This window comes from Paralichthys olivaceus, chromosome 24, assembly GCF_024713975.1.
Source record: "Paralichthys olivaceus isolate ysfri-2021 chromosome 24, ASM2471397v2, whole genome shotgun sequence".
NCBI lineage: Eukaryota > Metazoa > Chordata > Actinopteri > Pleuronectiformes > Paralichthyidae > Paralichthys > Paralichthys olivaceus.
The window spans coordinates 11,646,297-11,657,545 of NC_091116.1; the positions used below are offsets into that span (position 1 = coordinate 11,646,297).

General features: G+C 44.0%; 1 protein-coding gene across 6 annotated transcripts in view; it reads right to left on the reverse strand.

Moving 5' to 3' along the window:
* Positions 1-10,767, reverse strand: part of dock9b (dedicator of cytokinesis 9b) — a 37,940-nt gene extending 27,173 nt beyond the window's left edge. For 2 of the 6 annotated variants that reach the window (XM_020104489.2, XM_069520660.1), the window contains exon 1: positions 10,506-10,767. In XM_020104489.2, the coding sequence (XP_019960048.2) occupies positions 10,506-10,622 (117 nt within the window). In that variant the 5' untranslated portion in view covers positions 10,623-10,767. Of the gene's footprint in view, positions 1-3,397; positions 3,665-10,505 lie in introns of those variants that run through there. The other 4 variants (XM_069520658.1, XM_020104481.2, XM_069520661.1 and 1 more) reach the window with 2 other exon arrangements.
* Positions 10,768-11,249: the final 482 nt, after the last annotated feature.

Below are 11,249 nucleotides of genomic sequence, written 5' to 3' on the forward strand. Positions count from 1 at the left end.
CTGTTTAATCGTAGTGGTTATTGTGTGATCATAGTTGAATACACAGCATTGGAACTGTATCACACAATGACAATAGGACAGAAAACAAATCTTATGGATCCCAGAGCTGCATTACAGCTGGAACATCTAACCACAGAAATAGTATTTAGACACTTTATCTATGATGATGAAGTTCAAATCCCCGCTGATATTCCACTATGCTTTGTACTGTTGCTGCGCCGTATCCGCTGCAGCAGGCACCCACAGCAGGATCTGTGAAAACACACTTCCCCCTTATCCGGCTCTCAGAAGCAACGCACACTTACGCAGAGTCCTGCTGCTTCAGGAACCGTTTGAGTTGCCGCTTGTCTCTCCATCCACTCAGCATTCTTTCTGCTGTTTAATGTGTAAAGAGGGGCGCTGGATTAGCCGGGGTCTTTTCTGTCAGCGTGCCTGTTTCAGAGCGATGGCATTTAAAGTTCTTAATGAGGAATTACTGTGGGAAAATGAGGCTAATCGTGTATTCTGAAGATGTTTTTCTGTCTCTTATGCTGCATTACTCAACTCCCCAAACCACAATGATGTTTACAAGCCGCTGACTCCACAAGCTTGATTAATAACCCATCCAATTATGACTGCGGGTTGAGAAGTTAGGCGGAGGACACACCACAGGTCAGGACGACTACTTCAGAGGCAGTGGACTCTCTGCTCGCTGCAGTTTCAGCATCATCGCTCCTAACAAAAAGGATGTGCGTGCAATAGTTTCACCTCTGTACTGCAGGCTTCTCTGATGTGTGAGGCACTCAGCAGGATTTGCATAACTTGTTTTAACTGTGCTCGCTTCAAAGGGACTTGATGAAACGTACCATTCAGAGAAATGACTTCTTTCATAAAAAAACAGGAAATGGCACCAGAGGCTGGTGAGGGTGTCTCCAGAGATGAGGTGCGATAGAGAAATTTCATCCCACTCCTTTTCACAATTAAGTCTGGAAAACATTAGCAAATCCAATGCTTCTTAACTATTGCAATGTTAATCAATCAGAAAATTGATTATTCTATGGTCTATGGGTCGGAAAATAATTTATAAATTAATTTAAAAAAAGAAAAACATCACTAGTGCCCTTACCATCTTAACAGAGGAACCCCCCCCCCCTAAAATAAAAACTTTGCACTGTATTCCATATGTACTTTTTCCTCTGGCAACATTGGAGAGACTGGTGGTAAATATTAGAATTGCTATAAAACAATTGGTCTCTGATGCTCAGGCTGGCTGGAAATGTTTAATATTCCTCTTTAGTGTTGGAAAAGGCTGAGAGATTAAACTAAATGGGGAAACTCAATGTGTGTTCCAAAGGATATTTGGGCTTACGCATTTAAAACAAATCCTATCCAGGTTTGTGTCCAGGTTTCTGTCTGTCTCTCCCCTGGCTTCAGTCTCTAATGGACCTCTGAGCGTCCCCGTCGTCCTGCCGAGGCCTCAGTGACAGCGTCACCAGCTCGGCATGATAATCAGCCTCTTGTCAAAGATCGTGGCTGCGCTGAGGTCATCCAGTTTCATTCACCCTCATCTCTGGGGCACTCGCACACCATCACGCTTCCTGGAGCTGCTGCTGGTAACAGGCCAGCGTTACCACGAGGATGTGTGAGTTTGTGTCTGAATGTGTGGATAATGGGCGATGGCAGTGCAAATGATTTTACAAGGCCATCTGCGTAAGAGCTTGACGTAAAAAAGAAGTTGTCTGAGAGAGAGTGAGAGGGATGAAGAGGTGGAGAGAGATGTCGTCCATTTGTTTTTACACAGCTTGGACCCATTAGGACATGTAAGCCCTCCACACCCTTCCCAAGAAACACACACACACACAAGTGCAGAGCATCGCACAAGTCTGTGGAGGATTGCATAAGGGCCGGTTGACGTCATGTTTGGGAGCCGACCATTGCAACGACGCCTTAGAGATTGAAAACGTCAGGGTGTTGCCTGTAGTAAAAAAAGTAAAGCTCCCAGTTCAGCCCGATCACATGCTCCACTCACAGATGCAGTGATCACATGCAAGTTAGCGCCCTGATCCAAAACGTGCTCCTCTGCTCTTAAGCTATTGTCCGTCATGCAAACTGAAAAAATGAATCCATGGTCTGGCATGCATGCATTATGAGGAAATGACTTTTCCTCCAGGTAGCACATGGAAAAACACATGGGACGAGTTAAATACGATACAGGAGACGGGAATTTCCTGGGTCTCCATGACGTCAGAGCGCTCGGTTCACGACTGAAGAGCAACATCAGCTGAAGACTGGGGATTAGACCCTAAAGCTAAAAGTAGATATAAACATAAGTCACTCAGTGATTTGTTTAATCGTTTGTGCTGGACCAGTGAGCAAGAGGTTTTCTACACTATTGATTCGTGTATAAATGAGTTGGTAAATAATGAAAACGCTGCAGGAAAACAAAAAGTGGTGCAGGACGACACGTCCCCACTTCCTCACACTATCCAGAAATGAAGCCAAAACATCTCTGATACGAACACTGCCATCTTTCACTTTGGACCAAGAGTCTGCACAATAGTAGTCAACTTGTTTTTACTTTTTTAATAGGAAGATATAATCCCCTGCATCTATAGGAGGAACGGTTTATAGAGGCCAACCCCAGTTTAATGGTTGCAAAGGAAACACTGGATCCCAAATGTGATAATGGTTTCTGGTGAATGTCCTCGACTCAGCATGCACTAGCAAGCCTACTTAACCTCCTCGCTATTGATTGTCCATTATATCTGTTTGACTTAACACAGGTCGGGCTGCTGGCTAATGGAGCTAACGTCAGAGATAATGTAGCAGTGCATAAATTCCAAACCTGGGTTTTACCTCCTCTGCTCACTGAAAGCAAACTTGCATAAATCCAGAGATTTACGTTCGCTTGCAGCCAAATGTTAAGCTTTTGAAGTGCGTCTCCAGTAACCGTGTGATCGGGGGCACTGACATATTCGCTCCACTTCTGAATGTACATCCTCGGGGAGTCTATTAGAAGGATTATTAGCCAGAAATCTGATGGTGTGGGCAGTAACTCAAATTTAATCTGACGAGTTCCCCCTCGATCTGTAAATTATTCATTATACAACTAGTTTCCAATCTCAAAAGGGAAATAATATCTTATGTGGAAAAAAAGAAGTTAGGAGTCAAATTATTCAACAAAGGCAAATAAGTAAAACCAGTTTAGGGGGAAATTCTAATAAGGGTTTGTTTTCTGCAAGAATCAGTAGAAATAAGCACATGATGGTGACGGGGATTCATTCTCCTGTGATATGAAGAAATATACTAAAACTACATGAAACTTCAAAAATACAACTTGAATACACAATAGAATGGAAAACCACAATTTACCCACATACACGACAGCACAGAAATATTCATCTGAAGGGGGCTTTACCAGAGCAGTGGTGGGAATCCAGAGTTGAGATCCCCTCAGACTCAGAGTCTCCTCTTCCTCCTCTGGAGTCCCGAGCTCCATCACACCCTTAATGTAGCCACAGTTCCTCTCAAGGATGGAGCGCAGCCCCTCCAACAGAACCACACTGGTGGTGCATCCCATAGTGCCACCAAACACTCACAGCCACCGTGCATGGAAGACTTATTTTTCCAACACTTCAATTTCAGCTCTAGGCAACTTGATCTCTCAGACTTCACCTCGTCCACATCTAGAAAAACAGGTGGAGTGACAGAGTCAAAAACAGATTCCCAGTCGCTCCGCCTGTGACACAACCGCTCTCTTTGAAAACAAATCTCAGCTGAGTCGTGTCCTCCCGTGTGGAGATGGAGGGATGAGTGCACAGAGCTGAGAACTGCTCATTCACTCGCAGCAGGGCGTTGACTCCTCCACTCCTCTTCCTTCCTCCTTCCTCCTGCTGGGGGACAGGGATGCAGAGATGCTCTCTCCTCCTGCCTCCTCGTTGCTGGCTCGCCTTCTCTCCCCCTTTCTCACTCATGCTTGTCAATTTCACTTCTTCCCTCCTCCCTCCCTCCCTCCCTCCCTCCCTCTCTCCCAGCAGGCTGTCACCCTCCCTTGCTCTCACAGCTCAGTCATTTCTCTGACTCTGCATGCTTTGTCAAGACACACACACACACACTGCTGCAGACAATGTCTCGGTCCTTCCTCTTTCATTTGGCAATGAAATTACAAGCGATGCAGTCATCTCTCTGATGTCATCTACATGCACTCACATTAAAAGTCTTTAACTTCTCTTGACCCCTGGAGTCTGATGCGTCATAGGACAACCAGGACAAACCTGACAACCCTTTGTAAATCACCTGGGAAACGTTTCCACACGTCCCCTGAAACAAGGCCGTCATCTGAAGGATACAAGCTTGTTTAATGTGAGGCTAATTTAAATTATAACCCACAAATCCTTGGATTTTCTTCTGCTTCTCTCCAGAAGCTGATGTAAATATTTCATCAGCCACTGACACACTCAGCTAGCAAGCAGCAAGATGAGGATTTAGAATTCTGCAAATAGTTTCAGGACTACGTACGACAGGGAATATCAATTTAAGGAGATATCATGCTCATATTCACGTTCATAATTTGTATTTGTGTTATTTCTTGAGAAGATTTCCATTCTCATATGCTCAGAAAGCATCACTGTCCTTTGCTACAAGTAGGAAATGTCAGCTCCGCTCTGAAAGGGTTTTAAAGGCAGGATTTGGTTTTGTCTGCATCGTCTCTAAGAAAAATATCCAACTCCTTGGCTGCATGTTTCTCGATCCTCCTTCTGTCAGGCTGCCGTTTGGAGCGGAGCAGGTTGTGCACCGTGGTTTCATCTGAGCTTATTTCTGAAACCAGCTTCCTGCTGCTGTTGGAAACAGGACTAATGAGAGTGAGCCGCAATGTTCCTGGATATTAAACTTCCACAGTGAGTTGAAAAGGCTGAAAGATAATAAAATGCTCGACGGAGGTGAGACAAACTTTCCAGCACTATGAGCAACAAGAGACCAAACACGAGCTTAAAGAAATAAGATTCATTAGCTTCTACTTTCTGGCCGCTAAAAATGTCTGGCCAAGCTAAATTTCTTGGTTTGAAAATCTGTCCTGTCTGGATTTGTAATTGAATAGCCCTGACGTATTCCTTTTACTTGAATGAAACAAGCTCTTGCACTAATTTAATTTTTGACAAATTAATTAATATATCAATCGAGGAATAAAAAATAAACGATAGATTTATCAAAAAATTATAAATAGGAGCAGCTGTATTATATTCAGGCCCATTCAAAAAGCCTGGGCAGCACTCTCTCCATTACATTAGGGCTGTTCCTCAAAGGATGCATTAATCTAATGAAATCCAAGCTGCACCCAGTTACCTCCTCAGAAAATCTGCCAAAACCATGACTCTGCTCCCGAGCCTGAAAAAGAGGACTGCAGAGGAACAGTCTTCTCAGATGCTCATTGACAAATCCACAAATCCTCCATTAACCTTTTCTTTTTTGCATTGGAGCAAAAAAATACAGATAGAAAACAGACAATTAATATATGAGCTGAACTGTTTCCTTTAGAGCCAACGAGGGATATTCTACTCACACCAACACACGACTCATTTCTTTCTCCACTGCTCTAAAGACGCACAAATCTGTCTTTACATGTTGACATTCTTACATGATGATAATTCCACTACCTTGAAAGATATGCATCACTACTGCCTCCCACAGACTGCTCCTAACACTGCAACAACACTGAGGCCTGACGATGGTTGTTGCCTCATCTTCTCTAATAGATGTTGAGGAACACTCCCTCCACATCAACATGAATCAGAGCAAACAGAAACGATGCCAAAGAGCAAGTCTGCACAAAAGGCTACAATCATGGAAAACATAACGTGAGCCAGAGAGCACGCACGGAGAGCCGTGATACGAGACACACACATCAGCTATATCTATTATTTGTTTTGCAAAACTGGGCATGAGATCTAAAATGCCGACAGAAGCTATTCACATTAAATCATTGATTAAAAACAAGCCACACTTCTCACTAGTGGATAAGAACAGTGGAAATTCCCATATTATTAGTTGGGGGTTATGACCAGACGATTTTATAGGGTTATCTCAGATTCAGGGCAAGATTTTAAGTTATAATTTAAATTCATAAAACTTGTCGCAGTAAAGCCGTACATGCTATTTTGCATAATCTGGTTGCTGTTCAATGAAAACTACGCACGGAGAGGATTCATGTTATTGTCTCAGGATCTTTTTCCAGTGCAGGGCCCAGACGGTGTTCTCATTGAGCTTTTATTATTTTCAGTGCAACGTTAACTGTGATTGTTCTCCTCGTTTCACACAAACGTGTCAATTCTTTCATCAGGGACCTAAACTCAGGCTGGAGGTTAGTGGAGAATCGGGGTGACACACGTTTGCATAACGGCGAAAAGAAAGAAGTCAGACTCAAGCTTGTGGCTGAAATCACTTAACCTCCCAGGACTAATCAGTCATGCTGCCTTTGCTGTTGATAATATTTTCTAACTGTGCCGCTGGTTAACCTGCTCTCATTTCTGTGTGACGTCCACGTGGAAGGATTCAGATGCTGCCAAAAGAACCGTGAATGTTTTCCACATTTAAGTCTGATGGCTATTTTTACACATGCACCAGAGAAGTGGATGCACAACTGGGTCAACTGGGAAGAATTATTTTATGGTCACTGCCCGTTCTTTGCACACGGAGCTGCTGCTCTGCAGAAATAACAGTTTTTTAAAATCATGGCTGTAGTAAAGACACAGAATGATTACAAATAAAAGTGGCACTCTGGGTTTTACACATAAATCGGTTTAGTCATCACAGTATTATGTGTTCTGTGGCTCTGGAGGGGCTTAGCCAAGTCGGAGAAAATAACGCCGATGACGTAATAATGATGGGGTGATGTCATGAGGGATATTTATTGTATAAAAGCAGAAAGGTATTCACGGGACAGTGATTAAATGAGCTTTTGGCTGAATTATGGAGGGCCCAGTGATTTGTCGCCGGACCCTTTTAGTTTCTAATATTAGAGACTAATATAATCTCTGCATCTGCTCACAACTGAGGAACGACATTTAGTCCGATCAACAATACGGTGGCTGAGAGCTCAACACATGCAAATAGAAGAAACACGAACAAATTAAGAAAACAACTTTGACGACACGTGCGCTGCAAAAATCACAATGTTGCATGTGTTGTCATATTGATGAAGTAATACATGTTTTTTTCTATTTGCTGTGAGTTCAGCTCTCTCAGCCACCGTAAGAAAACATTATGACACTTTATTCTGCAACTTACCTTAGCTTAGCTTAGCTCCACTTTGGTGTATCCCACAACTACTGAATGGATTTCTGTGAGATCTGGATCCTAATGACTAATGATTGACAGCTGCAAGTTTTGAATGAAAAGTGATGGACTGCCATTAAACTGGGCACAGACATGGAGGTGATGAGGTGGATGGGACTAAACTAGTAGATGAAACCAGAGGGAGCAACACTGGAAAAACTGTGAGAATCAACGGATGTGAACAAATGGAACGATGGAGGAAGGCAGCACATTGATCATTGGACTCAGGTGTGACACTGAAAGACAAAAACAGGAGGTATAGCAGGTCCTTTCAAAGTAAAACAGGAAGAACAAACCTCACAGGAATTGAGAAATGCAAAATCTGTTCAGTGAAAAAATTCAAATATGAGTCACGACAAATCAAAAGTCTGAGCAACAGAAACACAAACCAGTTCAAAACGTCTCCTTGAAAGTCCCCACACTAAAACACAACTTCTATTTATTCTATATATATCATTCAAAGCTATTTATCCTGATGCCTCTCCTCTGTGTCCTCTGTGCATTATGCTGATTGTATATGTAAGTACATTATGAATACAATTTTTTGCAGGATGGAGACATAAAAAAAAATATATATCACTTGTGATGCAGTTTAATTTTATGAAACACTCCAAACACTAAAATTATTACATGCTGTCTGTCTGACCTGAGGCACATTCCTCCAATGAACAAAAAAACCTCAAAACACTTGAGATGTTGCAATGAGCTGAAACCTCCTCACACACTCGCTTGAATCAGCACTGGATCCGTGCAGCAGAAATAAAAAACATGCAGCAACAGTTCAACAACAACGATGTGCTGCTCAAACAAGAACAGACTTTCTCATTTTCGAGCCTGCGGCCTGTGAAGAACGATGACAGCCCTGTTTGGTGGATTGCATGGAAACTGGCGTCGCGTCAGAATCGTTTATGTGAAGTAGGAATTTTTGGTAAATGCTGGATCTTGCCATTCTTAAAGGAGGAATGACGTCTGAGGCCCGCAGGCGGCTAAATGATACTCTATGCAAACACACGCATGCCAGACCGGGACGTCAGGGTAAGGGTGGTAACTCCACAGAGCGGGAGGCAGCCTAAATAAAGAAGACATATAACCACAAGGCCAGAAAAGATCAGGACTCAACCACAAACCCGGCAGACACACAAACACAGCTTCCTCACAGCGTCTGTATTATGACACAGATATAGGTCAGCAGTGCTGAAGCACATCTGCAGATTATCTCTGCCAAGTTTTTTATGATCTGATCAGAACAAATCCTCTGAAGAGGATTCACTCCTAAGTGGAGTTCTGTGGTTTGAACAACTGGTCTGAACCATCTGTAAATGGGAGGAGGTATTAAGGTCTCATGATGCATAGAGCACAGAGTTAAAGGTTTGGGGGAGGAAACGGTGCACAGGAGCAGAGAGTTGACTCTGGGAAACTTGAGTCTCAGAGCTGGAAAGAAAGAAAGAGTTGGCAGCTAAACAAACACATAAAAAGACAAATAAAGAGAATTAAAAGTGTTTCTCTACAGCATGTGTTTGCGCGTGTGCTTGATTAAAAGGAGCAAAGACGTGGAGAGAGGTAAGAAAACTCAGAGCAAGCATTTCCCACAGTTGGAAGTGATTATTAAAACTGCAGGGGCCGTCTTTACTGCTCCACCACTTGGCTTCCACTTTGTTTACTAAGGTATAGCTGAGAGCAGCCCTGCCTGCAGTCACTACAGTGGGCGTGGGAACATCCAGCTCGGACCGTGAGCCGGCCTCGGCCCTGGATCCGGAGGATTTATCACATATGCGGAGGCATTCATAATTGATGGCCCCCTGGGTACTTAGTGTGACACCAGGTTTGAGAGGAGAAAGAGGGCGCGTTTAAAAATAGCCAGGACGCCTACCATCATCTCATCCATTATTAAACGCAGCACAGAGATCTGATCTGACATTCATTATGCCACTGAATTAATGGCCGAGTGTGAGGTGATTATCAAGACTAAATAATGGATTGTGGTCTGTGTACATCAGGTTAGAGGATCATGACCACCTGTGCTTCTTGGATTCTCATTCCTGTCTTTGGTTCAAACCTAAAATCCATCAGTCCAACACCAACAGGCTTCATGCAAGCTTTGAATTTCACATCAAATTCCTTCATGTCCAGCATACTACACTATATATATATTTGCTTTTACAAAACCAGCCGGCCTGTTGACTCCATGTCAGAACTGCAGAGGAAACAGCTGCACGAGAACCCAAGTCAAAAATAGGGGACGCTTATCCCAGAGGTACCATAACAGGTGCACAGGCCCAATAATGCAAAATAAATAATTTAAGAAGTGTTACAACCATTAGCACGTCAGGGGAGCATTAAAAACCAGATGTACATTCTTAAAATAAGTTATTTATGGTGTCTTCTGTGGCTCTGCATGGAAGATAACACTGAAGACCTGTTGAGGACATCTTAGTCAAATACCAATTTGGTTTAACAAGCTTACAGACCACTGGAGGTCATGGGGCACATAAACCAACTCAACATTTAGGCTCAGCTGGAAAAATCTATTAAATTGATCAAATGCATCTTTGTGGTATAAAAATAGACTCGCCTCAGTCCTCAAGTCTGACTTTGACTGAGTGTGACTTTGTTACAAGATCAGTGGGACCACAGTTGCTGAAAAATGGCCTATTAGTCACATTACGCACGAGACACAGACACACACAGCTAGTCCCCTCAGTGTTCTGGACAAGTCTCACTAGATAAACAGAAGCACAATGAAGAGACAGTGGAACAAAAAGCATTCTGGGACGTCTGAGGCAGCAGCTTCAGGACATTTTCACCCTTGTCATCGCTGATCAGCTGTTTTCTGTCAAACCTATCTGGTTGCAAGGGCCCACCTCAGGGGCTCAGGTGACAGGATGGACAACAGAGGTGTGTATCCGTGTGTGTCTGTGTGTGTGTGTGTGTGTGTGTGTGATCTCTCATCCCTTCAGAGTTGCTGGTGTGTGTTACAGTTACCTGGCAACCCCTTTGAGAAAGTTGTAACAACAGACACCCTGCAGAGAGACAGCAGTGCAATGTATTGGCGACATAATATGAGAGGCCCCTGGCACTGCCCTTGAGCAAGGCCTTGGATTTTGTGTCAAGTCTACAGGAGATTTCTCCTCCATGTAAAAAGGAGAGTGTCCATCTAGCCTGAATATCACATAGTACATGAGCTCTTCTCTTACCACCAGCACTGACGTCCTGACAGCCTCGGAGACGCTCTGCCTCAGCTCTGCGGCGGTGCCCGGCTTGTTGAGCCCCCGCGTGAACTTCCTCGCCTCGGGTGGAGCAGAAGAAGCCATGGCACCAAGCACCTGTCATCGGTCTTCCAGAGGACGAGAATGCGCCGCTGCGACAGCGAGGAATCCTGCGCCCCGGGGACTATCCGGCGTGCGTAAAATGCGCACAGGCGCCCCTTTATCCTGCCATGGCGCTTGTTCTTCAACTTTATATCAGCTCTGCTTTTAGAAGGCAGCGTCCTGCTCGGTACCGGACGATGTCTTCCCAGATCAACAGCAGCCGGAGAGCAACATCCAGAGCCTGCTTCGCCCTGTCCCGTCCGCGGAGGTCCCTTGCGCAACTGGCACGCCCCCATCCTCCTCTGTAATAACGCACCGTGGGAGCGCCCTGGAAACTAACTCATCCATCACATGCAGAAACCAAACACAGACAAATAAGTGCTTGTGTATATATCACGACTGCATTGTTTCTAAAATGTGTCTGTGATGCGCTTTATAGTGTGGTGAGCATGTAGTGCTGGGACAGTTCCCACCTGGAGCAGTCTCTCCACAAAAGAGTTTCCACTGTCAGACACATCACAGGTCGTTTAAGGAGAAATCAATGGTTGGGCTGTTGTATGAAAACAAGTATTTGGTCACTAAAGAGGCGATTTGATGGTTATATAACAACAAACCACACAGTTGAGCTCA